Consider the following 27,330-nt stretch of genomic DNA (forward strand, 5'->3'; position numbering starts at 1 on the left):
CAGTCCACTTCGCGGGTCTCCTTACAGTTTGCAGACCGGCAGCCATTCCCTTTTGTCTCAGCACTGGGTCACCTGCTTAAATCCCGAATTGCCTCATCCTTGGAGGCCCAGCTGCGCCCCAGCTCCAGAAGTCCTCTCAGAAGGCAGTGGGTCCCCGCCTTAGTCCTGAGCTCCTGCAGGCCTGGGTCGGAGCCCCACACCCTGGTGAGCTTTGGCTCCTCCACAGGGGCCTCACTCGCTATCCCCAAGGGAAGTGTTTTCGAGCACAGGGCCTAGGTGTCCCACCCCCTGCTCAGAGGGGGGTTCCCAGAGGCTGAGCCCAGGCTTCTTCTCTCCCTCTCCAGATTAGGGGCCCCAGAGGACCGGGCTTGGCTTTCTTCCTCCCCTCTCAGACTGGGGTTTTCCTGCAAATATGGCTCCTGTGTCCTCTCCCGCTTCAGACTGGGTAAGTCCAGGGCCTGAGTCTCTTCTTCCTCCTTCAGAATAGGGGCTCCTGAGCACTGACCCAGGGTCTCCCCTGAACCTCTGCACCTGGCTGTTGATCTCCAGAACTTTCCAGTCCACATTCTGCATGGCTCTCCTCACAGCCAGACACTCAGGAGCCTCTGGGGCCTCCCCGGGGCCTGGGGCCAGGGAGGGCTTCCTCTGGCTCTGGGCTGGACACTTGGCTTGGAGGACAGGTCCTTCCTCTGGGACCATGAGGCCCAGCGCCCACCCTCAGCTCCATCTCTGACCTCACAGGGCTGTCTCAGAACCTGGTTTCCATGGCACTGCTGGCAGGAGGCGTGATGCTATTCTGGGCAGCTCATCTGGACTTGGCTCAAGTGGTCCGGGCCAAACCCCTGCTCCACTGACCTCTCCTCTGGAGGAGAAGAGCAGAGCAGACCGGCCCTGGGAGCTGCCCCAAGAGGGCTGAGGGGCGGGCCCTGGACAGGGGACACAAGGACAGCAGAGCCCCAGCTGGCGGAGCAGCCAGAGCTTGGGACAGTCATGGAGAAAGAAGACTGAGACCTGCTGCAACCAAGAAGGCCCCGGAGTGGACGCTGAGAAACCAGGCGTTTCAGCAGTGAGTCTGGCTCTCGGCAGGGCTGGGACAAGGGGAACTCCTCTGGGACCCAGGCTGGGAATGCCACTCCCTGGGAACCATATGGGGAAGAGGTGACCATGTGACCCTCTGGGGAAGAAACCCCCGATGGGAGGTGAAAGCCTGGATGTCTGTTCTGGTTTAGTCCTGTGTCACTCTCTCTGGGCTTGTTTCCTCCCCGTAAATGGAATGCTGGGAGGACCAGTGGTGGAGCAGATCGGGAGGATGTGTGGCGCTGGGCTGTCAGCAGGGTGAGGGGGTGGGACCAGGGGACAGTGGAGACCAGGACATTGGATGGAAGCAGGAGGGATGAGGATCCGAGAGATGGGCTATTGCTGGCTTTGCCAGAGTGGTTTCTCCCCCTGGAGAGGCTGGGGCTGGGGCTAAAGCGGCTCTGCAATCAGGGCTAGGGTTGTGACTGTGCTGCAGCGAGAGGGGATTGGGCTAGAGAACGAGTGGGACACACAGGATGGGGAAACTCAGGAGTTACGTTGGTGCTGCCATTTGCAAGGAAAATGGGAATATAAGGAATTTCCAGGACTGTTGAGAAGGATAAACCTTGCTCTGAGGAAGTGGGGTATGGATCACTGACGCTCTATCCATTGAGCCAAACCGGTCCCGGCTGGATCAAACGAATTTTGAGAGCCTCATCCTGTGGGCATATGTGTGTGGAAGGAAGAGGCCCTGGAAAGTCACGGTTTAAGTCGGCAGCAAGAGGGCGTGAGGTTAGGCTCAAAGCAATAACAGCAGCGCATGTGAGGGTGGAGCCACTGCGGGGAGACGGTGGTCATCCCCGCTGTCCAAAGTGTGCACAGACATGGGAAGGTCAGAGGAGCTCCGAAGGGCCTGGTGCAGAGGTTAGGGTCCTGAGGACGGCATGGGCAGAGGGGGTAGGACTCCAGGGCCTCTTCCCATTGGCTGACGCACCGCATGCCTAGCACATGCCTGCACCCTGCCAAGTTGGCTGGGCTGAGGGGTTGGAACCAGAAGCAACTGGTCCTGTAGCTTCCCCTGGAGGCTGAGGTCTGAGGAGAATGTGGGGCTGAGTTCTGCACCTCCAAGCCCTAGTGACCTCTCTTTGCTTCCACAGTTTCTAAACATCTCTGCCAGAATGACTCAAGCTGAAGAAAATAAGGGGTAAGTACCCACTCATTCCCCTATGCCAGCCCCCATCTCCCACCCCCAGTGCACCCAGCGCCCGCTCTGCCCCACTCTAAGCCTCTCCCTCATGCCAGCTGATGCCCTCAGTAGCTCATGGGGACTGGCGAAGCTGGGCCCTGGGGTGAGGGAAGCTCGGAAAGACCTGGGTTAAGGGCCAAGGGGTTGGTCAGTGGTGGTGCTCAAATGAATTAAACTCACTACTTCTCACCCTCTCAGGCTCAGGTTTTTTTGGGTGAAATAGAGGCCAAAGTCCTTGCAATGGCCAAGGCCCTACCGACCTAGTCTGTTTCCTCTCTGACCTCCCCTACCCCACCCCAACTCTGCCCACCCAGCCACACTGGAGCTTCCTTACCTCAGTCCTTTAGACTGTTCCTTTGCTTGAAATACTCTTCCCATAGTTAATTGTGTCTTTGCTCAAATGCCATGTCTTATTTATTTATTTATTTATTTATTTATTTAAAGAGGGGAGGGGGGAGAGAGGATTGATTTGTTGTGCCACTTATTTATGCATTCATTGGTTAATTCTTGTCTGTGCCCTGACTGGGGCTCGTACTTGCAATCTTGGTGTATCAGGATGATGCTCTAACTCAGAGGTAGGGAAAGTCCCGCCCTGGGCCATATAAAGCCTGTGAAATGATTGGGTCTGGCCCTGCCAAGGCTTTAGGGGTGAATTAAATGTTTGACCAAATACAGCAGGCTAATTTTTAAGTTGGCGATTTGCATGGCTCATGGATGATGTTATAAACATTCAAACGGCCTTTGGCAGGAAAAAGGTTCCCACACTCCTGCGTCTAACCGAACTCTCTGGCCAGGGCTCCAATGCCACATTCTCAACGAGGTTCACTCTGACTGCTCTATTTAAAATCACACCCCACCTCCTTTCCCCATAGGACATACTTCCTGCTCTTTCCACCCCTCCTCTGCCTCTGTGGCACCTTCCCGGGACTGTTCTTGGGTCCCTACTGCCTCAGGCTGCTCCTCGGCTCCTCCTGAGGGCTAAGGAGGCCGTACGTGGTGGTGCATGGGAGCTGGGGTTGGATGGGAGCCATTGGATCATCCAGGCACTCTATATTCCTCCCGTGGGCAGCCCTGGGTTTGTTTTCCTGGGATAAGGACAGAGCAAGGACTGGGGTGGGTGAGCAATGAACACGGGGGCCCCCCGCCAGAAAAGTAGAAGGTGGTGTATCTAAGCCTGGTTCACATTTCCCACTCCCTCTGCTTACTCTGTGCTGCGGTGAGGCTGGGGAAATTTAGGAGGCCTGGGGTGGGTGGGGGTTATGTTGCTGTCCCAAGAGGGTAAGGTAGTTAAGTGCCTCGTGTCAGCTTCAGGCAGTCAACGGGGAGGGTCACCAGTCTTTTTTTAATTAAAATATATTTTATTGATTTTTTACAGAGAGGAAGGGAGAGAGATAGAGAGCTAGAAACGTCGATGAGAGAGAAATGTCGACCAGCTGCCTCTTGCACACCCCCTACTGGGGATGTGCCCTCAACCAAGGTACACAGTACCTTTCAGTCTGCAGAGCGACGCTCTACCACTGAGCCAAACCGGTTTCGGCAAGAGTCACCAGTCTTAACACGCACCAAAGGCCACACTTAGAGTTACCTCTACCCCTCTTTCTTTAGCCTCTGCACCCCATCTCCTCCCAACTCAAGCTCTATCCCTCCCCACCGCCAATAGACTAAAATTCACTTTTTCCTCTATCCATCCAATCATGAGTTTATTAAATAAATATTTATCAAGCATCTACCATGTGCCAGGCACTGCAGAAAGTTCTGGGGGTCTGATGGAAAGTAAGACAGATGAATTCCCTGGTTTTTATTTGTCCTACAAAATATGTTGGAGCACCTATGTGTCTGGCACTGTGCTAGGCACCGAGAATATACCAAGGAGTAAGATCCTCCTCTCCTCCCTCTTCTCTCATTTGTTCACTTACTCACTCACTCACTCACTCACTAAGCGTCTGTTGTGTTGGCCTGGTTTTGAGTGGGTGCACTTTGCAGACCCCTCATCTTTGACAGAACCTGGTGCACATTTCAGGCCTCAGTGCTTTGTCTCACCCTGTGCTGCGTGCAGAATGCCTTTCGGCTGTTAGGTCCTGCCTGATGTCTTGCCTGTGTCCTCAGGTACCTGGTTCCTGCAGGCAGACAGATAGACAGACAACTGAGTTCCACCTTCCTCCCTGCTCTCTCCCACTTGCTTCTCACCCAAGGCTCATGGGCACCACAGATTACATTAATCAGATCCCCAACTGCCCCCTCTGCAAGTGGCCTTGTTGGTGGGGTCTTCCCACTGGTACAGTCCCCACCAGAAAGAAGAAGGCACATGACCCGATTGTCTACCCCCAGCTCCTCTCCACGTCCCTGTGACACTCAGGTGTCTTTGACCCCAGCTGTATCAGCAGCCCGGAGCAACAGGAGGTGTGTGTGGACAGGCCGTTGGGTTACCCATTAACTCAGCCGCGAGTTAAAGGGCTGATGAGTAGGTAGCAAGTACATTGAGTCTCACTTTTGCTTATGGGTTTGGGCTGCTGCAGGGGCAGGATGATCTCGTCACCCGTGGTAATAAGGATGCAAGCGATCCTGCAGAAGGAGATGGTGCGAGAGTTCCTGGCCGAGCTCATGAGCACATTTGTCATGATGGTGAGTGTCATGATGGGGCTCTGAGGAAGGGGCAGGAACCCAAGACTTCACGAGGCTGGGGCTCAGTAAGGGCAACCCATGACCCCCTCCCATTGCTGGCCTCCTGGGCCACATTGTTTATTCCCCGCCTCTGATCTGGGAGCCTGAGGGGGAAGCACAGGAAAGTAAGGAGAGAGCTCTACCTTTCTCACCGTCTTTTTGAGGGAGAAAAGGCTCATACTTTGTGGAGACAGAACAAAATCATGGGCTGGGAGTGTCAGGGGGCATGGCTGGAAATGGGGAGAAGGGGAACCAAGAGGAAAAAGATTGGGGAGAATGTTGAGTGTCGGGTTTTTTCTTTCTTTCTTTTTTTTTTTTTTGTTAATACTCATCTGAGGATATTTTTTCCCATTGATTTTTAGAGAGAATGAGAGGAGGGAAGGAGGGGGAGAGTGAGAGAAACATCGATGTGAGTCATGTGGATTGGTTGCCTCCTGCACTCACCCTGACTAGGGCTGGGGATAAAACCTATCATCCAGGTATGTGCCCTTAACCAGGAATCGAACCTACGACCCTTCAGTGTGCAGGCCAATGCGCTAACCAGGCCAGGGCAAGTGTCAGGTTTTAAGAATGAATACTGAGGGCAATGGGGAGACACTGAAGGTCTTCAAACAGGGGAATGATGCGGTCAGATTTGGATTTTTAGAAGGACATTCTGGGTGTAGTGTGGAGTCTCAGCAGAATGGGCAAGGCTGAGTGAAGTGAGGGGAACCAGTTAAGAGACTGTTGCAAAGACCTAGGATAGAGAATGGCGAATGGGCCAGGGATAGAGAAGAAAGCACATGTTTGAGGCAGTCGTAGAAGTGGAATCAAGGAGGTTTCTTAAGCCATAGATGTGGGGTAAGTGCCAAGGGGCCATTCTGAGCCCTGGGCCCAGCACAGGGCGAGAGGTCAAGTCAGTTGGGACATGATCAGGTGAGGTGCCTGGGAAGAAATCTAAGGGGTGTTGGCTATAGAGGCTTGGAGCTCATGACAGAAGCTTGAGCTGGAAGTATGGAGTCAGAGTTCATCAGAATATGGATGGTGGTTAAAGATCTGTTCAGTGAGAGTGCATATGAAGAGACAATACGCTGAGGAGAGAGAATGAAATACGGCACACAAAGGGGCCTGGGAAGTATCGGCCAGAGGGGTGGAAGGAGAACGTGGGCGGTGACCTGGTGACGGAGTGTGGGGGGCCCACAGACAGAGAGGTGAGAACTGACCAGGGTCCATGCGGTTTGACAACATGGAAGTCACTGGGGACCTGGCAAGGGCTCCTTTAGTGGGTGAGAGGACAGAAACGAGACCTCAGCCGGGAGGTGCTGTTTCTTGGAAACTCCCTCCTCCCCTGCTTCAGCTCTGCCACCTTCCCCAGCCAGCCTCTGCCCTAAGCTGTAGCCCTGCTTGTTTGCTCCTTAAGGAGGCCCCAGGTCCATGAAAAGAAGGGACAGCCTCTAGGAAGGAAAGTAAAGGCAGTCAGGAGCACGGCCGAGGAAGTGGGGGGAAGAGAGGCAGCGTGTGTGAGACAGTGTGAGCGTGCCTGAGTGTGTGTGTGCGTGTAGGTGCGTGTGTATGTGTGTGTGTGTGTGTGTGTATGCATGTGAATGAGTATAACTGTGTGTGTGTGTGTGTATGCACGTGAATATAACTGCGTGTGTGTGTGTATGCACATGAATATGAGTATAACTGCGTGTGTGTGTGTGTGCACGTGAATGAGTATAACTGCGTGTGTGTATGCACGTGAATATAACTGCGTGTGTGTGTGTGTGTGTGTGTGTGTGTGTATGCACATGAATATGAGTATAACTGTGTGTGTGTGCGTGCGCGCGCGCCCAGGATAGGAGATGATGGGACTTACGGAGCCCAAGGGACTCTGAATGCCTGGGTCCTTAGCCTGATCCTGCCACTGAGGCCTGCCTGGAGCAGATCTCTCTGTGCCTCGGAGTGTGCCTTTAGTCACAAAATGTGCTGAATGGGGCCTTCGTGGGCTTTGGAGATGGGTTTGAATTCCGGCTCTGCTGCCTTCTCCCTGTGTGATCTTCCATACGTATCAACTGTTAACACTCCGGCTTCCTCGTTAGCAAACATGACACTAACATCGAGCTGGCAGACTTGCGTGAGGAAGACCAAGAGCCCAACACCCAGTTCACATGTAGGCCCCCTGTGTTGGTGTCTGGTCCTTATGACAAGTGCTCTAAGCTGCTCTCTCCTCCCTGCCTCCCACGCCTCCCTCCCCCATTACTCACCCTCCTGCTTGCCTCCTGAGCTAGGAGGATAGCACTGGGTTCTGTCCTGCCTTAATCCAGGGCAAAGTAATTCATTTATGACAAAACATTCCAGTCCCATGAGGGCTAGTAAACCTTGGAACCCTGGAGGCAGGAGGGTGCTTCCTTGGAAAGCTCTGAGGGAAAAAGGCACCACCCATTGGTGCCTGCCCATGTCTGCGTTTCTCTTCCTTGTATGGAGATTACTATTGAGCACCTATCGCATGCCAGGCACTGATTCTAAACTCAGCCCCTTACAGGCAATACCTTCCCAAATCTGGAGTTTCCCCCTCTGAGAAATTACCCCCATTTCTCAGAGGAGGAAACTGAGACTCCATGGACTGGTACTTGCCCCAAGTCACATTTTAAGGTAAGATATTAAATCCAGTCTAGTCTAGCATCATGGTCTTGACCCTTAACCTCTATGCTCTGTGTCTTAGTTTGGTGATGGCAGGATTTCTAACACCCTGGTTTGTTAGCTAGCCCCCGGCTGAGCTAAGGCCCTCACTTTCGGGCTGCAGACAGTCCAAGACCTCACCCTGAGCCTTGTTGTCCCCGCCTGCAGGGTGGGAGCAGAAACATTGCCGTTCAGTCTGCTGTGAGGATTAGCAGAAGGAACACATGTAAAAGAACTTTGGGAGGTCTAAGCTCACCTCGGACATTGTGTGATTGTTATTTGTTGGGCCTGTGCCAATTTGATAGGAAGCTCAGTGAATCATCGGGGTAAAGGTTTTACCAGGAAAGCAAGTGTGACCTTGGGCTCCGTTTCCTGTGGCCAGGAGGAGGGAAATGGGCTGTTCCCCTCAATTCCTCTCTGCCATCTAGGAGCGTGTTGTCCTCGAGGCTGGCCTTCTGACTGTTGGAAGGACTTGGCCACATTTACTGAGCAGGAAGGGAGGAGCTGGGCCATTAGGGATCTGAAAAACCAGCTGTAGACGTGAACTGGACCAGAGGGCAGGGGCTGCAAACTTACTTGCCCCAGGGGCCAGAGAGAGAGCAACCTAGAATGGAGGGGGCCTAACGGCCGAGTGCCGACCTGTGTAAGGACGCAGCTGCCGCTGCTCCAGCTGACGGTTGCCATGCAGGGTGGAATGTGGGTTCGGATTACCTGGGCTTCTGATTCCTCAAGAGAAGCGGAAACTTCTGATCGTCAAAACTAAGTTAGCCAAACTGAGCACGTGTGCGGGATGGATTAGGCCCACGGGCTGCCACTTCGCAGCCATGACCCAGGAGACCAGGTGGGGTTTATTCCCTCATTCATTATTTTTAGCAAATGGTTCTGAGCTCCTGCTTGGAAAGAAGGACCCTTGGTCTTCAGACCTGCCATGCCGGCTCCACTCCCTGCACTTCCTGACACCGCCCCAACCTGTCAGTCTGCCCTGACCTCACTCCCCACTCCCACACCCCATCTGTTCCTGTCATTTCCTGCCTCATCCTACCCTTAGCCCTCCCTAACCTGGCCCACTCTGGGCCCCTCTGCCCCTGTCCTAGGGCTCTCTTTTTAAAAATATATATTTTATTGATTTTTTATAGAGAGGAAAGGAGAGGGATAGAGAGTTAGAAACATTGATGAGAGAGAAACATTGATCAGCTGCCTCCTGAACACCCCCCACTGGGGATGTGCCTGCAACCAAGGTACATGCCCTTGACCGGAATCAAACCTGGGACCCTTGAGTCCACAGGTTGACACTCTATCCACTGAGCCAAACTGGCTAGGTCTGTCCTAGGGATCTTGAGAAATGCCGTGGGCCCTGCTCACTGCCTCTGCTTTACTCTATCCTGGGTATTTCACTTTTCTTCAGACTCCCCTAAAGCTGCTCTGTACTCTGCCTGCTTTTTATTTTATTATTTTTTTCTTTTTTTAAAATATACTTTTATTGATTTCAGAAAGAAAGGAAGAAGGAAGAGAAAGATAAAAACATCAATGATGACAGAGAATCATTGATTGGCTGCCTCTGGCATGGCCCACAGTGGGGATCAAGTCCACAACCCAGGCCAGGAATTGAACCGTGACTTACTGATTCATAGGTCCACACTAAACCACTGAGCCATGCCGGTTTGACTACCTGTTTTTTATTTTTTTAAATATATTTTTATTGATTTCAGAGGAAGGGAGAGGGAGAGAGAGAGAGAGAGAGGGAAAAAAAAACATCAATGATGAGAGAGAATCATTGATTGGCTGCCTCCTGCACACCCCCCACTGGGGATCAAGCCCGCAACCCTGTCATGTGCCCTTGACTAGAATCTATCCTGGGACCCTTCAGTCCACAGTTCGACACTCTATCCACTGACCCAAACCGGCTAGTGTGGACTGCCTATTTTCTAAATCAGCAAATGGCTTGGCCTCCAGCTTTCTCCCCCCTGCCCCCATTTCTTTTATTAAGGTATATGTGTACATATCTTACAATTGCCCCCCCCCCTCCCATACATGCCCTCCCTCCCCAGAGTTTTGCATCCATTGGTTATGCTTATTTGCACGCATACAAGTCCTTCGGTTGATCTCTTATCTCCCCCGTATCTCCCTCCCCTCCCCGCTGTAATTTGACAGTCTGTTTGTTGCTTCACTGTCTCTATCTAACTTTTTGTTCATCAGTTTATTATGTTCTTTATTATCCATAAATGAGTGAGGTCATGTGGTGTTTTCTTTCGTTGACTGGCTTATTTCACTCAGCATAATTGGCCTCCAGCTTGAAAGAGAAAACCATCAGGCGGGCTTCTGTGTCTGGCTCCTTACCCACCTGTCCTTCTCACCACCAGAACACACCTACCTGTGTGTCCACATTTCTCCCCCTACCCTCAGGCAGGGCCCCTCCTTCAACCCTGTCAGTCCCCTCCCTCAGTCTACTGAGATACTTTACCCCGCCCTTCCTCTCTCCCCTTCATCTCCAGCCTCTCCCTCTCTGGGCCGTAACATACCCAAGCCTCTCTTCTTAAAACAGCGCAACACAGAACAAAACGCCCCTCCCTTCGTCCCACGAGCCCTTCATTTATCACGTTCTCGCTCCCGACCTTCTCAGGCAGGTTCCCAAAGGGCAGTCTAGCCTGGAGCCCTTCACCTCTTCTTCTCAGCTTACTCATCTCAGCCTCCAAGACCTGGCTCCTGTCCCCCTGGCCTGAGGATACAGTGCTCACCACGTTATCAATGACCTCTGGCTTGTCCCATCCAAAGGGAGGCTTTCTAGGCCTTCATGCACTTGACCCAAAGGCTGCACCGGACCGTGTGGGCCACACCCTCCTTGGAAACGCTGCTTCTCCCTGATGTCCAGGACACAGATTCTCTTGGTTCTTCTTTCATGCCAACCCCTGCTGCAGCGAGCACATCTAATGCCCTCCAGGCTCAGCCCTCGGGTGCCTTCTCACTCTGCATTCTCTCTCCCGCTTTCCTCCTCCCTGATGGCTTCAGAAATAGTCCTCATGTCCACCATTCTCCAAGTTATCTTTTTCGAAAACTCTAGAACTACCGAAGGGAAATACAATAGGAGCCATATAAATGTTTTAAAAAGGTAAAAAGTGACACGTGAAACAAATTTTAATAACTATTATATTTCACCCATAGAACCAAAATATTACCAGTTCAACATGCAACCAATATACAATTATTAATGAGATTCTACATTCTCCTTTTCCTACCAAGTCTTTGATGAATTTGTACTTTACCCTTAAAGCAGATCTCAGCTGGGACAAGCCACATTCCAAGCACATAATAGCCACGTGTGGCTGGTGGCCGTCACATTACATTGGATGATACAAATCCAGACTCTGATTTTCAGCAAGTCTGGACACCCAGAGGTTCCTAGGAGTCAACATGTCCAAAACACATGGGCTTTTTAAAGGAGGTGCTGTGTGTGGCCTTAAAGCAGAATGCCATTTTGTCAGGATCTAGGATCAGGTATTCCAGACGGAGGGAATAGCATATGGAAAAACAGAGGCATGTAGGGAGCAGTGTGATTTTTTGGTTTCAGGCTGTCAGGCTTAGGTGACTGCCTGGGATTCAAATTCTGGCTATGTGCAGGCTTTGCATTTTGGCCAAGTCACTCAACTTCTCTAAGCCTTGGATTGTCCATCTGTCAAATGGAGAGACTAATAGTACCTAATGCATATGTTGGTGTTAAGGGTTAAAGGAAATGGAGATGTAATGTTTACCAGTGCCTGGCACATAGTAAATTTTCAATAAGTGGTTATTATTTAGTGGTAATACTACTGCTGAACATAGAGAATGTTGGAGCAGATATGAAACTGAGAGGCAGAAATTAAAGAGTCTTGAGTGGAGGCCTACTGAGCTTGGACTTTATCCTAGAAACGAAGGGGTGCCAGTGAATGTTTGAATGCAGGGCTGACACTATCAGAACTCTGTGTTAGAAAGGTCACTCTGGCTGTGAGAAGGAGGCTGAAGAAAATCTGGGAAGAATGTAAATATAACTGTTTGGGTGTGGGGGAGGAGGGAGAGAAAGATTTCATTTGTGACATCCAAGTTTCTGGTGTGGCCAACTGAAATGGGGAACATAGGATGAGGATCACCTTTTCTGAGAAGGTGAGGTTTCAACAGAGAGTCCAAGATGCCTGGGAACAGTGGGTATTATTGGGAAATAGGGGTCTGGCTCCCAGGTGCAGGTTTTGGGAATTTTAGTGCAGTAGGCATAGCTGAAGCCATAGACCCGGTAAGAAGACTCAAGAAGAGTGACTGGGGCGAGACATGAAAGGGACCAGGGACGGAGCGCTGGGATCATCTACAGTCCAGGGGTCCTCAAACTTTTTGAAGTGGGGGCCAGATCACGGTCCCTCAGAGAGCTGGAGGGCCGGACTATATGAACTACTAATTCCTACTGTAACACCTCGGCTGCGCTCACTGCCCAAAAAACCTGGCGGGCCGGATCAGACTCCTCTGCGGGCCGCATGTGGCCCGCGGGCCGTAGTTTGAAGACCCCTGAACACTCATGAAGCAGAAGAAGGAAAAAGTTGTGGGAAGGAACTGTTAGAGGAAGGTAGGAGGAAAACCATGAGGGAGACATGTCATGGAGGCTGAGAGGAGGGACTTTCCAGGAGCAGTGTGGTTAAGAGAGTCGAAGTCAGCAGAGTCAGGTAAGACAATGTCTGAAGGGGCCTTTGGGGAAATCAGAGGGTTGAAGTTCTTGGTTAGATGTGGAAGCAAAAGCCAGATTGAGGAGGGAGAGCAAGGGAATAAAAGAGCCAGGCAATGGGTTCTTTCCTGGAGCCTGACTGACAGGAGGGAAGAGGTGTCCACAGGTGGACAGGAAGGCTGGGGTGAGGTGGGAAGGTTTACTTTTAGGAAGGAAGAGACATGAGTCTGTGGGAGCCAGTCAAGGGGAGGGTGGAAGATACAGGCGAGAGGGAGGCCTCTGCAGAGGAAGGGAGAGGCTGGTGCAGGTATCAGAGCTGAAGAGCTAGGCAGCTAGAGATTCAGATGGGTGGCTGTAGGAGGTGAGGGCCTAGCTTCAGGCCTCTATTCTCCTGCAAAGGGAGTCAGTGGGGGTGTCACCTGAGGAGACCCCGCAGTTAGGGATGGGTAAGAGCTAGAAGTTTAGGAATTACACATAAGGACAATAGAAATGTTGCTAAGGGTGCGAGTTAGAACCCCACTGGCTTCCAGGGCTGGTGTGGGTGGGGGCCATGACAGACTCCAGGCATGAAGTTTGGAGATCCCTTGAAGAATCTTCCTTCAGGCTAGGCTGAAGTGTGAGATGCTCTGAGGGATTCAATCCACAGCAGCCAGGTCCTCTTCAGAGCCCTGCTGTCCCTGAACTTCAGGTGGACTTGGGGTCTGGGGGTATGGATGTGTCCATAAGAGCCTCTGACTCCGCTATCCCACTTTGGCTGCTTTTACACTCCCCACCCAGCTCTCTGGTCAGGTCTTAGATCTAGGCCCTGACGGGGACCATGGGAGAGGTCATGAGGAAGGAAGTCTCTGGAGGAAGAGGGCATGGCAGAGGGTCTCCCAGGGCGATTCAGGGAGGCCCAGGGCATAAGGGTGAGGAGCCCGAACTGAGCTCTGAGCCCTCCTCTGAGGCTGGGGCTTCTGGGAAGGCAGTCCCCTCAGAGGCCCTCCCTTGCAGGTGTTTGGCCTTGGCTCCGTGGCCCATATGGTTCTAGGAGAAAAACTTGGGAGCTTCCTCGGTGTCAACTTGGGTTTTGGTTTCGGAGTCGCCCTTGGAGTACACATGGCAGGGAATATCTCTGGTGAGTGAGCCTGGGCCCCGCCCGACTGTCAAGGCCAGGAATCCCCTGCAGGTCCTTCCTGCCCACCTCCAGCCATCCCTTCTCCCAGTCATCCAGCACCTCACCCAACTGCCCACTTGGAGGGAGCATACCCCAAACCCCCTTTCATACCCAGATCCTTCAAGGGCCTCCTTGACCCACCATTTTTACAAGCTGGGTCAACTTAGCCAAGCTATTTAAGTTCTTTACTCTTCACTTCCCTTAATGATCAAATGGAGATGGTGGTCTCTGCCTCGGGTCCTTGTGAGAGTTAAGCGAGCGTGCACTGCATAAACGCTTGCCTCGTTGTTATTGCTGGGGCTCTCCATATTGCTGCTGCTGTTGGGTCTGCTCTCACTCTCCGACACACTTGCCCCCCCTGCAGGGGCCCACATGAACGCAGCGGTGACCTTCACCAACTGTGCACTGGGCCGCTTGCCCTGGAAGAAGTTCCCTGTGTATGTACTGGGTCAGTTCGTGGGCTCCTTCTTGGCTGCTGCCAGCATCTATGGCATCTTCTACGGTGAGTGTCCTGTCCTGGGTTGTCCACTTCTGACCTCAGCCGCCTCCTCTGAAATATGGGCAGATCTGGTCTCAGCATGCTGGCCTGTGAAAATGTCTGGGAGGGAAAAGCCCTGGAGATGCTCCATCCTTATTTCTGGAGCTACACTGGAGCTGATGGAATTAGGGGCAGTTTCACACTCCAATCTGTCTCCACAGCGGCCATTATGGACTTCTCGGGCGGACATCTGACAGCGACCGGCCCCGTAGCCACTGCTAACATCTTTGCCACTTACCTTCCTGATTACATGTCGCTGTGGCGGGGCTTCCTGGATGAGGTCAGTGGTTCCGGGTGGTTGTCCCTCCATATGCCCTCCCCACCTCAGGAAGGGGCTGCCAGGCAGCCCCTCGCCATAGAGGGATAGGAACTCTGATGGAAACTGTACTCTGCAGGGGGTTCAGCCTGGGAGCACTGCTGAGGCCCCGGGTTGGAGAGGGGCCCTGGGTGGCTGCTGTGACATCTGTTCCCCAGGTATTCGTCACGGGGATGCTCCAGCTGTGTCTCTTCGCCATCACGGACAAACGTAACAACCCAGCCCTGCCAGGGACACAGGCCCTGGTGATTGGCATCCTTGTCGTCATCATCGGAGTGTCTCTGGGCATGAACACAGGATATGCCATCAACCCATCCCGGGACCTGCCTCCCCGCTTCTTCACCTTCATTGCCGGTTGGGGCAAAGAGGTCTTCAGGTAGTGCCCAGCCCAGCCCACTCCTTGGAGCTTTCTGTGGGCTTCCTGCCCGTGGAGGGGCGGGGGCGATATGAGGAACAGTACAGCAGAGTCCTGCAGAGCTGCCAGGTGGTCTGGGGAGGCAGGAGTGGGTCCCTACCTCCCCTCTGATTAGCACGAATGCAGATCCTGCTTCTGGATTGAACGTAAATCCCGCCCCAGATCAGCCCCTGTCCCTGAATCAGGGTGAAGCTGACCAGTGTCTCAGGCTCAGGGGTGACTCCTGGGTTAGGATGGGGGTCACTCCTCTACCCTCAGGCCTACTTCCCAGTCTCGGCGTGAGGTGGATGCAGCTGCTACCGCTGGTGTCAGCCCCCTCACCAGGCCTCTGCCTCTTGCCTGCAGGATTAAGAACTGGTGGTGGGTGCCAGTGGTGGCACCACTCCTCGGTGCCTACTTAGGTGGCATCATCTACGTGGTCTTCGTTGGCTCCACCATCCCACGGGAGCCCCAGATATTGGAGAATCCCGTGGAGTTTGAAGACCACCAGGCACCTGTCCTGCCCAAGACCACGCCTCACCAAACGTCGAACTCTTCCCTTGCCTCTGTCTCGGTGTCCCTCGACAACAGAACTCCAGCCCAGCCTATGCCACCCTTAAGTGACAACATCCAAGTCCAGCAATTCTAAGATTATTTGTGACCCCACCCCCACCACAATAAAGCCCTGCCCCACAGTGGCACCTTTGCTTCCTGGGTGCCTCCCATGGTTCGGCTCCCCTCCTGGTTCTTCCGGGAACCCTAGAGTGGTACCGTAGCCCAAAGCTAGAGAATGGGCCTAAGAGGCATCCAACTTCTTCCTGGGAGCTGGGGTGCCCCCTGGGGGGAGAATAGGGAAAGGCTACGGGAGGAACAGATCAAAAGATGCCAGGCACAGAACAGTGGGCTTTGAGGCATAGGACAGAAAGGGATGGCTTGGGGAAAGACCAACAGCTAGCTGGTGGGCGGTCAGTTCTGGGGATACCCTGAGCCGCTACCCTGAGCTGGGACAGACTCAAGACTCTCCCTCAGTTTTGCACCAGATAGACAAAGCCCAAGTGTGTAGGTCAGTTTCTCAACTTTTTTTTTTTTTTTTTTTTTTACCTCAGAAGCCGTGTGTGTGTGTGTGTGTGTGTGTGTGTGTTTCTTTTTTTTATTGAATTCTAGAGAGAGAAAGAAAAATATTGATGTGAGAGTGGAACATTGATTGGCTGCCTCCTGCACACCCCCTACCAGGGATTGAGTTCTGACGGGAATTGAACTGGCGACCTTTTGGAACACAGGACGATGCCCAATCAACTGAGCTACATCCACCAGGGCTAGGCCCCCACCTCCCCCATTACATGATATTTTAATACCACAGCTACTAATATACTGTATTGTCTGTGTATTTTATGTATACCTGTGCTTTATATACAAATAAACTTTTTCATTTACACCTTCCAATAATCAATTTTCTCTCTCTTGGGGGCAAAATTACCCCCACCCTTGAAAAGGCTTGATGTAGATAGATGGAACGTATGTTAAGGGATTAGACTTCTCTTCCTTAATCCTGGTGCCAGAGCTGTCCCACATTGAGAAACTCCAGAGCTCGAAAGGAAGATCCAGAGAGGCAAATCCTCCTAAAAGGTGTGGCGACCGGAAAAGGCCTCATGGAGTTCAAGGGGATAGGCCCAGAGGTTGGATGGAGGTAGGGCAGCCAGGAGACACCAACTCGGGCTAGACAGGAATCACCCTACTTTCTGGCATTCAGAAGGCAGCACTGTCCATGGTTCCTATCATGCTTGTGTGCATCCTTTCAGCAATTATTGAGCACCTCCTGTGTGCAGGCCTGGAGTGGAGGAAGCTGGGTGTTTGCCTTTGAGAAACGCAGTCTAATGGGGACAGGAGTCAAGAGCTAAGCGGTGGAGAGAGGGAGCTGCACGGAGACGGGAGGGCTCACAGAGGGCTCACAGTCTGGTCTCAAAGCCAAGGCCAAGGCTGGCTGCCCCGAGGAGACAGAGCAGAGTGGGGGTGGGGGTGGGGGTGGGGGTGTGGGGGTATGCTTTCTGGGGTTGGTTGCTGCACTTTACAGACCGAGGGGACAGAGGGCAGAGGAGGCTGGGCTTTCTTTGGGACGTGGGGACATGGAGAGAAGAGATTTGGAAAGTCCTCCTGAGCTGCTGTGTGCAGGCTGGTGGAAAGGGAGATATTTGGGCCTAAAAACAAGTGTGACGAGAGGCAATAATCGGAGAGGAGCAGCAGCACACCCAATAGGTCAGTGCTGGTGGGTGTGGAGGAAAGAAGGGTTTTGCTCAATAACTAGGAAGTAAAACACTCAGGACTTGGGCTGGCATTGGATGAAGGAGTGGGTGAGGACAAGGCAGGAGTCAGGTCTGACTTTCAATTTCTAGCTTTGGGCCTGTGACACTGGGGATGTCTCCACTGAGAGCAGAGCATGGGAGGGGAACTGGTTTGGAAAGGAAGGTAAGTTATATGGTGGACGTGTTGAGCTTGACTTGTCTACGAGAATTGAAGGGCAAGAGATGTGTAGTCTTGGGCAAGTTACTCAACCTCTTTGGGCCTCGTTTTTGTTGTTGTTGTTTTTAATATTATTATTACCTACCATTTGCGTTGCTGTGGATATTCAATGGAATAAAACATACACAATGCTGAGAATAGTGCTTGGCACATAATAAATGCTCAATAAACAATTATGTCTTTTGTATAGTCTGGAGTTCAGAAAAAGAGTTGAAGAAAGAGATTGAAAAAGCTGTAGGTGTGTGGACATAGCTGGGGCCATGGAAGAGTGAAAGGAGTGTCAGTGAACAGGAGGGGGCTGTGAGGTGTGCAGAGGGCCCCTCAGGAGATTTGGCTGAAAGGGGGCACAAAGTGGATGGTCAGGGGCCACTGGAAACAATCCAAATGTCCATCAACATGGGAACAGATACTTACATTGCAGTACAGTCACATACAACAGGTCTGATACATAAATAAAAACTAAGGCACAATAGCTACCTGCAACAAGGTAAAATTTTGGAGGCATAAAAAGCAATGCAGTAGACTGTATACAGTATGACACCAGTTAGACTGTTGACAAACATGCAAAAATAACATATTCTTTGAGCAAACACATGACAAAACTACTTAAAAAAAAGAAAAAGATTCTTCCAGGGATATAGGGTTATAGAAATGGAAGATGAGATGGGGAGGAGCATAGGGGTGGTGCAAGCTATTTTGGAGTTGGGAACAATTTATGCATTTGTTACAAGATGATGCTTTTTAATATATAACTGCTATGTATGTGCATGGGTTTCATATATTTTAAAAGATGACAAATGGCTACAGCATGCGAACAGGTGGTGGGGAGAGTAGTGGTGCTGAGATTATAGGGGACCCGGGGAGAAAGGAGAGAGGTCCGTCTAACGTCCGAGTGGAGCTTACCCAGGGAACAGGCCTGGGAGTAACTGGGAAGGACCCACAGCTAAAGTCCCAGCCAACTGCTTCCCTCTCTGACCCTGGATAAGCCTCTCTCTTGTCCTCTCTTAGCCTCAGAGGCTCTGTGAACACGAGGAGAGTGGTCTAATTCCTGGTGTTTCAGAGCAGCATAACCATAAGGCCTCGGTCACAGGTAGGAGGCATATATGGGTCCCAGGGTTCTGGTTGCTGCCCTCCTCTGCCCCTCAGTGACTACTTCAGCCTTCCGGCATCTTCATGTCCCTGGGGAGATGGCCTCAGAGCCAAGGCAGCCAGTGAGTCCCTCCCGAACCCCTGCCTACTGTCCACTGCTCTGCCACAGGCTGCTCTAGGCCTGCTGCCATAACATCCTGCAGATTCCGATCCCAACGTCAAGCTAGATGAGCCCGACCCGTCACAGGGCATTTCAGTGCAGAGCACAGACCCCTTTCATTCTCTTGGCAGATGTTGACTGAAAGCCTACAGCACGCCAGACACCACTCCAGTGCTGAGGATACAGGCACAAAGAAGACACACACAAGTCTTTGTTCTCATTGGAGCTGATATTCTGTGCAGAACATGTGTTAGAAGGAAAAGCAGGAAAGGGGGATAGGAAGAATGCGGGGGTGTAAAGACAGAGGCCTCACTGAGGTGACTCTGAGTGAAACCTGAAGGGGTGAGGAAGTGAGAGCCACATGGACACGGGAAGAGCACGCCAGGCTGAGGAAGGACCAGTGCTAGGTTCTGAGATGGGAACACAGAGGAGTCACTGCTGGAATGGGAGGGGGAGTGAAAGGTGATGAGGTCAAAGAGGGATAGGATAAACTGAGGCCGGGCCTAGAGGAGAGGGGAGACCAAAGCTTGGGGTAGAGGCTGGCGAGGGAGGTCTCTGGAGGAGAGAGGCAGGTTTCACTGCAGGGAGGAAAAGAAGGAGGACAGGGCAGGAGAGAAAGCAGGAGGGGGCAGGGGGCTCAGGTATTAAATGACACTCCTACCAACTGAGTCACACTGGCCATGGCAACCTGGCTAGTTTTTGTTTGTTTTTTAAGTGGTGGAATATAGTCTGTAAACATGCATATTACATCCAGGTACAGTTAAAATAACAAAACACTAAAAACAGTAACAGTTAAAACCACCCAAACAGATAAAACCCCACACACACTCAAGTGCCCCTCATCAAGCTTTGGCAGGTTATGGAACCTCTTGGCCTTCAGTTTCTTCATCTGTTAAGTGAGGATAATGAGGCTCAGAGGATTAAGGTGCTTCAGGTTTCAGTTTTGCAATCCATGGTGATGGAGCAAGGCTGAAGGCTGATTTTATTTTTCATTTTTATTGATTTAAGAGAGAAAGGAGAGGGAGAGATAGAAAGTTCAAGAGTCAGAGATTCCCAGAACCAGAGCTGGGACTGGAGTGGAGTTCTGTGGGGTTAGGGTCTCTGGGGTTTTCTTCCAAGTTTCCTGGGTGTGGGCTTCTCTCACTTGCCCTGACTCATCTGAACCTCCTGAGGCCCCAGGACACAATTCATTTAAGGCCCCTCCCTCCACATCCCCCCTGCCAGCCCAACATTATCTCATCAGTCTTTAAATACTATTCCATGCCAACAGCTGCCAAAATTAATTTCCATCCCAATTCTGTATCCAGGCATTATCTGTGGCCTCCATGCACAACTGCCTACTGGACAGATTTTCTTCCTCCAAGCCTGCTCTTCCCACATGTTTCCTGTTTCAGAAAATGGCAAATTCATCTTCCCATTACTCAGGTCAAAAACTCTGAAGTCACACCTGTCTCCTCTCACACCCCACTTTGCAGCTGTCAGCAAATCCCATAGGTGTTACCACTTCTCAGCACCCCAGGTTTGAGCCACTGTCACCTCTTACTTGTACTACAGCAGTGGTTTTCTGACTGGTCTCCCAGGCTCTTCCCTTGCTCTAACTCAGCTCTACAGCACCTGGAATGACCTTTTCAAAAAATGAACTACAGCTTATCATTTACTCTTCTGCTCTGTCTTCCAGTAGCCTTAAGGGCCCTGGTACTCTCTCCCTTATTCATTCCCTTATAGCCTGATGGCTTTGTGTTCCTTCAAGCATGTTTGCTGTTCCTTCTGCCTGGAATATTCTTCCTTTAGATATCTGCATGACTTATGTTTCTCTCTGTGTTTATATCATGTATATCAACTAGCAGAGAGAACCCGTATTTAAAAAAAGAGCTGGCTGGTGTGGCTCAGTAGTTGAGGTCACTGGTTTGATTACTGGTTTGACACATGCCCAGGTTGTGGGCTCAATTCCCACAGGGAGCATGCAGGAGGCAGGTGATTGATGTTTCCCTCTCATCTATGTTTCCTTTTTTCTATCTATCTCCCTCTCAAATCATTTTGGCTCATTGGATAGAGCGTTGGCCTGTCGACTGAAGGGTCCCAGGTTTGATTTCAGTCCAGGCTACATGCCTGGGTTGCAGGCTTGGTCCCCAGTAGGGGGCGTGCATGAGGCAGCCGATTAATGGTTCTCTCTCATCACTGATGTTTCTCTCTCTCTCTTCATCTCTGAAATCAATAAAAACATATTAAAAAAAAAATAAAAGAGAAGCATGTGTCCATCATTTCAATTAAAAAAAACACACAGTGAAAATGAAGAATACTATATCTCACATTAAGAATACACTGGAAGGTATTAAAAGTCGGCTGGCTGAAGCAGATAACAGAATCAACAATTTGGAAGATAAGGTAGGAAAAACTAAATTAGAGCAGTAAAACAAACAAATATCGATAAAAAACTTAAAAAGCATGAGGATAGCTCAACATGTTAAGTGCCATGTTAGTTACCGGTGATTGACACTATACTTTCCGTCCGGACCTTGTCAGTCACTGGTACATCCAGCATATCAGTGAAATCAGATATCAAGGGCTAAAAGGAAAGGAAGACAAAACAGGCTTGGCGCTTAACTATGTGTTATGGGAACTTTGGGACAACATGAAATGTAAACATTCGTATCACAGGGGTTCCAGAGGGGGAAGAAAGTGAGCGAGGGACAGAGAACCTGTTGGAAGAAATAATGACAGAAAACTTCCCTAACCTGGGGAAGGAAAAAAGTCATACAAGTTCAGGAAGTGCAGAGAGTCCAAATCAGGATGAACATAAAGAGATCCCCAGCAAGACACATGATAATTAAAATGGAAAATGTTAAAGACAGAGAATCTTAAGGGGAAAGACAGTCAGTTACCTTTAAGGGAGCTCCCATAAAGCTGTCAGCTGATTTCTTAATAGCAAAATTACAGGACAGAAGGGAATAACATACTTCTTTTACTTAAAGAATACTTCAAAGTATTGAAAAGTAGGGATCTGAAACAAAGACTACTCAATCCAAGGCTATCATTCAAAATTGAAGGTGAAATAAAGCTTCCCAGACAAAAAAAAGGCTAAAGAAGTTTATTACCACCAAACCACCAGTATTGTAAGAAATGCTAAAGAGATTACTATATGAAAAAGAAGAAGATATATATGCACTAGCTGGCATGGCCCAGTAGTTGAGCGTCAACCCATAAACCAGGAGTTCACGGTTTGATTTCCAGTCAGAGCATATGCCCAGGTTGCAATCCCCAGTGTGGGGCATGCAAGAGGCAGCTGATCAATGATTCTCTCTCATCACTGTTGTTTCTCTCTCCCTCTCTGAAATAAATAAAAAAATATATTTTAAAAAGGACAAAAAAGGCAATAAATAAGTACCTATCAATAATAACCTTATGTGTAAATGGATTAAATGCTCCAATAAAAAGACATAAAGGTAGCTGCATGGGTAAGAAAATATGATATATATATATATATATATATATATATATATATATATATATATATATATATGCTGTTTATAAGAGAACCACCTCAGAACAAAAGACTCAGGATGAAAGTGAAAGGATGGAAAAAATTTTTTCCATGCAAATGGAAATGAAAACAAAAGTAGGGGTAGCAATATTTATAGCCAACAAACTAGACTTCAAAAAAAAGGTCATCAAAGAGACAAAGAGGGTCACTGCTTAATACTAAATGATCGAACAAGAGAATATAATCCTGGTAAATATATGCACAAAAGCACAGGAGTACCTAAATATACTGAAAAACTGGAGGACTTTAAGAGAGATACAAATAGCAATACAATCATAGTAGGGGATTTTAACACCCCACTGACATCACTGGCTAGATCTTCTATACAAAAAAATCAACAAGGGAAGAGTAACCTTAAATGACACACTAGGTCAGATGGCTTTAATTAATATTTACAGAATGTTGCGTCCCAAAGGTGCAGAATATACATTCTTCTCAAGTGCACATGAAACATTCTTAAAGACAGACCACATGTTAACACATAAAATCTTTGTAAGTTTAAGAAGATTGAAATCACATCAAGCATCTTCTTGGATCATAATGGCCTGTTAATAGAAATTAACTATAATAAAAAAAGTCAAAAACATTCAAACACATGGAGGCTACATAGCATATTATTAAACAATGAATGGGTTATCAGTGAAATCAAGGAAGAAATAAAAAACTTCCAGGAAACAAATGAAAACAAACACACAACAACACAAAATCTATGGGACACAGCGAAAGTAGTCCTGAGAAGGAAGTTCATAGCATTACAGGCCTACCTTAAGAAACAAGAAAAAGCTCAAATAAGTGATCTAACCCTACAAGTAAAAGAATTAGAAAGAAAACAAGAAAATCTCAGAGTAACTAGAAAGAAGGAAATAATAAAGATCAGAGTGGAAATAAATGACATGAGACTAAAAAAATAATACAAAAGGTCAATGACACCAAGAGCTGGTTGTTTGAAAAGATAAACAAGATTGAGGAACCTTTAGCCAGACTCTGCAAGAAAGAGGACCCAAATAAACAAAATCAGAAATGAAAGAGGAAAAATAACAATTGACACCACAGAAATACAAATGATTGTAAGAAAGAAAATACTACGCAACTATATGCTAACAAACTGGACAACCTGGGTAAAATGGACAAATTTCTGGAAACATAAAATCTCCCAAAACTCAGTCATTAAGAATCAGAAAACCTAAACAGACCCATAACTACTAATGAAATTGAAACAGTAATTTACAAAAACTCCCAGCAAACAAAAGTCCTGGACCAAATGGCTTCACAGGCCAGTTTTACCCAACACTCAAAGAACTAATACCTATTGTCCTCAAAACTATTCCAAAAAATTCAAGAGAAGGGAAGACTTCCAAGCTCCTTTTACAAGATCAGCATTAACCTAATTCCAAAACAGATAAAGATACTGCAAAGAAAGAAAATTACAGGTCAACATCCCTGATGAACATAGATGCTAAAATCCTCAATAAAATATTAGCAAATCAGATCCAGCAATACATTAAAAATATCATCTACTATGAGCAAGTGGGGTTTATTCTGGGGATGCAAGGTGGTACAATATTAACAAATCAATTAATGTGCACATCACATAAACAGACTGGAAGACAAAAATCACATGATCATATCAATGGAGGCAGGAAAAAAGCATTTGACAAAACCCAATACCTATTTCTGATTAAAACTCTCAGCAAAGTGGTAACAGAGGGAACATATCTGAACATAATAAAGGCCATATGTGACAACTCTACAGCCAACATCATATGGGCGAAAACTAAAAGCGTTTCCCTTAAGAACAGGGACAAGACAAGAATGTCTGCTTTCACTACTCTTATTCAACACTAGAGGCCCAGCGAGTGATTAAAATCACTGGAGGAGGTGCCCCGCCTCCCGCTGTGTGAGGAGGCGCCCTGTGGGGCACCGGGCCGAGAGGTGCTCCATGCACCTCTTGGTGACCGGTTGTGGTCCTGATGCCACTGATGCCTTTTCCCTTCCTTCCCCGCTGCCCTGAGCTAACGTGCATGAGATTGCCTGAACGAAACTGGGGCCCTGTATTGCGTGGAGATTGCGCTTCCCAGGAACCTGCCTGATCTAGGGAGGGTTGGGGTCATTCACTGCAGGAAAGGCTTGAATTAAATGAAGTCCCCGGGGTTTATCATCCCTGTGGCTGTTTCCTTGGAAACCACAAACTCAAGATAGCAGTGGAATGCTGCATCCCCTTACCTGAAACCCTGCTTCTCTGGCACCACGGGCAGCCAAGACCTGGGCCTGACTGGCACAGCACCGGCCACTGCGGGACTCGGGCTGGACTGGCGCCATGGGAGTCAGGCTGGACTGTGCCGTGGGAAGCTGGGACCCGCACCTGACTCACAGTGTCCCCCAGCCCTCCTGCCTGTGTCCACTCTGGGATCACATGAGCTGGCTCTAGAAGGCACCCTCACCCCCTGCCCCCCGTCTCTGTCTCCGCTCTGGGCCTCACCTGTGCGTGCAACCTCCTCCTGTTTGGTTGTGACCCATTACGGTGTCCCAGCCTAATTTGCATATTCTCTCTCTCTCTCTCTCTCTCTCCATATATATATATATATATATATATATATATATATATATATATATATATATATATATATATGTAAAAATACGGGAAGTCCTAGCCACACTGATCAAACAAGAAGAAAAAATAAAAGGCATACACATTGGAAAGGTGGAGTAAAACTGTCATTTGTAGATGATATGACATTGTATATAGAAAACCCTAAAGACTCCACCAAAAAACTACTAGATTTTAAATTAATTCAGCAAAGTAGCAGGATAGAAAATTAACATCCAGAAATCAATGACATTTTTATACACTAATAATGAAATTTCAGAAAGAGAAATTAAAAAATCCATTTACCAGTGCAACAACAAAAACAAGATACCTAGGAATAAACTTAATCAAGGAAGTAAAAGACCTACTCAGAAAACTATAGGACATTGAAATAAATAAGAGGAAGAAACAAACAAGTGGAAGCATTATATCAAACTATACTACAAAGCCACTGTAATAAAAAGCAGCATGATACTGGCACAAGAACAGGCATACAGATCAGAGACCCAAGTAATCGACACATCATTATTGACAATTAGTATTTGACAAAGGAGGCAAGAGCATACAGTGGAGTAAAAACAGTCTTTTCAATTAACGGTGTTGGGAAAATTGGACAGGTACATGCAAAATAATGAAACTAGACTACCAACTTACCCAGACAGAAGAATAAACTGAAAATGGGTAAAATACTTAAATGTAAAGATATGAGTATGTATGTGGCTGAAACCATAAACATCCTAGAAGAAAACATAGGCATTAAAATCACATACATCTCACTTAGCAGAATTTTCACTGATATATCTCCTAGGACAAGAGAAATAAAGTAAAAATAAATAAATAAATAAACAAATGGGACTACATCAAACTAAAAAAAATTTTTCACATCAAAAGAAACCATTATCAAAATGAAAAGGGAACCTACTGTATGAGAGAACATATTTGCCAATGATACATCTGATAAGGGGTTAATTTCTAAAATATAAAAAGAACTCATATAACTCAACAAAAGGAAGACAATCTAATTTTAAAATGGGAAAAGGACCTAAACAGACAATCTCCAGGGGACATACAGATAGATGGTCAAGAAACATGAAAAAATGCTCAACATCACTAATCATCAGAGAGATGCAAATTAAAACCACAATGAGATTATCACATAATACCTGCCAGAGTGGCTACCATCAATAAATCAACAAACAATAAATGCTGGTGAGGATGTGCAGAAAGGGAACCACAGTACACTGCTGGTGGGGATGCAGACTGTGGAAACAGTATGGAGGTTTCCTCAAAATATTAAAAATGGAACTGCCATTTGACCCAGCGATCCCACTTCTGGGAATATATCCTAAGAATCTTGAAACACCAATCAGAAAACACATATGCACCCCTATGTTCATAGCAGCATTATCTACAATAGCTAGATCTGGAAACAGCCAAGTGCCCATCAGCAGATGAATGTATAAAAAAGCTGAATATTAGATAGATGTAAAAAGAAGGATCTCTTACCCTTTGCAACAGAATGGACTGACTTGGAGAATATTATGCTAAGCAAAATAAGCCACTCAGAGAAAGACAAATATCACATCTCACTTATATGTAGAATCTAATGAAAAAATAAACTGATGAATAAAATAGGTCGAGAGACATGGATGCACGGAACAGAATAGATCTCAGAAGAAAGGGGATAGGGGTGTGGAAAGAGATTAACCAAAGAACTTATATGCATGTATATAAGGCCAATGGACACAGACAATAGTGCTGTGAAGGCCTGGAGTAGGATGGAGTTAGAAAAAAAAAAAAGGGGTGGTTAGCTTGGGGGACATCTGTAATACTGTCAAGAATAAAAAACAAATTAAAAATGAAAATGTGATACATTTAAGATAATAAAGTTTTAAATAAAGAACTTTCTTGAGGCAAAAAAGTGTAACATACTCCCACACCATCCCTAGGCTCTAGCTTTGAGGATATATACTGCCCCCTCGTGGCCATTATAGGAAAACCCCTTTCTTTTTTTGGGGGGGTTGCTGGTGTTCTCTGCATTTGTACAGTGTAAACTTTCTTGTCTTGACCTCATGGGTCATGCAATCCCAGAGCCTCCAGTGAGAGTTGCCACTGCTCTGTGTAGCAGAGAGGACACAGGTTTTGTAGTCAGACCTAGCAGAAATATTAGATCCCCAGTAATTAACTGAGTGATCTTGGGTTAGTGACCTAACCTTCAACTGTCAGTGAAGTAAGGATAAGAATACCTACCTCATGGGGCTTTGAGAAGTAAAATATGAGCACTGTGCTTAGCGCATATTATGCACTCAAAAGAGATACTTGGGAAAGTGTGGGTACTAAGGACTTCTGACTTCTTCACCCAGGTGTCAGACTTGGGGTGGGTGTGGGGCAAGGGTGTGTGTATCTGAAAGCCTCAGCCCCTATCAGAGCAATGTTGTGACTGCTGTTCTCCCCCCAACCCCCCCGTGTGAGGTGCCCTTGAGACAGTCCTGGGACAGGCTCCAGACATGTGACCATGCTGAGATGCCAAATGACACTGGCACTCTCTGACCTCTCAGACCCTGTCTCCCCACTAGACTACCAAGGGCTCCGGGCAGCGTACAAGGAGGAACTATTACCCACCTGACAGGTGGGGAGACCAATGCCCAGACACTGGAAGCAAAATGCCCAGAGTCACACAGAGCGCTGAGGCAGCCAGCAGGGCATCCTAGCAGTTCGGCTGAGTTCTTGCACCCGGGTCTCCCAGGAGGCTGTGCAGCATGAAGCCTGTGGTGAAGGCAGCTTGGG

At 48.6% G+C, this 27,330-nt stretch overlaps 1 protein-coding gene across 2 annotated transcripts; it reads left to right on the top strand.

The window, feature by feature from the left end:
- The first annotated feature begins 854 nt into the window (after nt 1–854).
- On the top strand, nt 855–20,839 carry AQP7 (aquaporin 7). Of its 2 annotated transcripts, XM_084898007.1 has the most exons (8): nt 855–1,066; nt 2,175–2,221; nt 4,780–4,885; nt 13,239–13,362; nt 13,766–13,903; nt 14,101–14,219; nt 14,414–14,631; nt 15,016–20,839. In XM_084898007.1, exons 2-8 carry the CDS (start codon nt 2,196–2,198, stop codon nt 15,296–15,298), a joined length of 1,014 nt encoding a protein of 337 aa, XP_084754133.1. In that variant the 5' UTR covers nt 855–1,066; nt 2,175–2,195; the 3' UTR covers nt 15,299–20,839. The 2 variants fall into 2 exon arrangements, with proteins under 2 accessions (XP_084754133.1, XP_084754134.1); XM_084898008.1 differs by lacking the exon at nt 4,780–4,885.
- The last annotated feature ends 6,491 nt before the right edge of the window (nt 20,840–27,330 follow it).

This window comes from Pipistrellus hanaki (genome assembly GCF_964339955.1).
Source record: "Pipistrellus hanaki genome assembly, chromosome: 11".
NCBI lineage: Eukaryota > Metazoa > Chordata > Mammalia > Chiroptera > Vespertilionidae > Pipistrellus > Pipistrellus hanaki.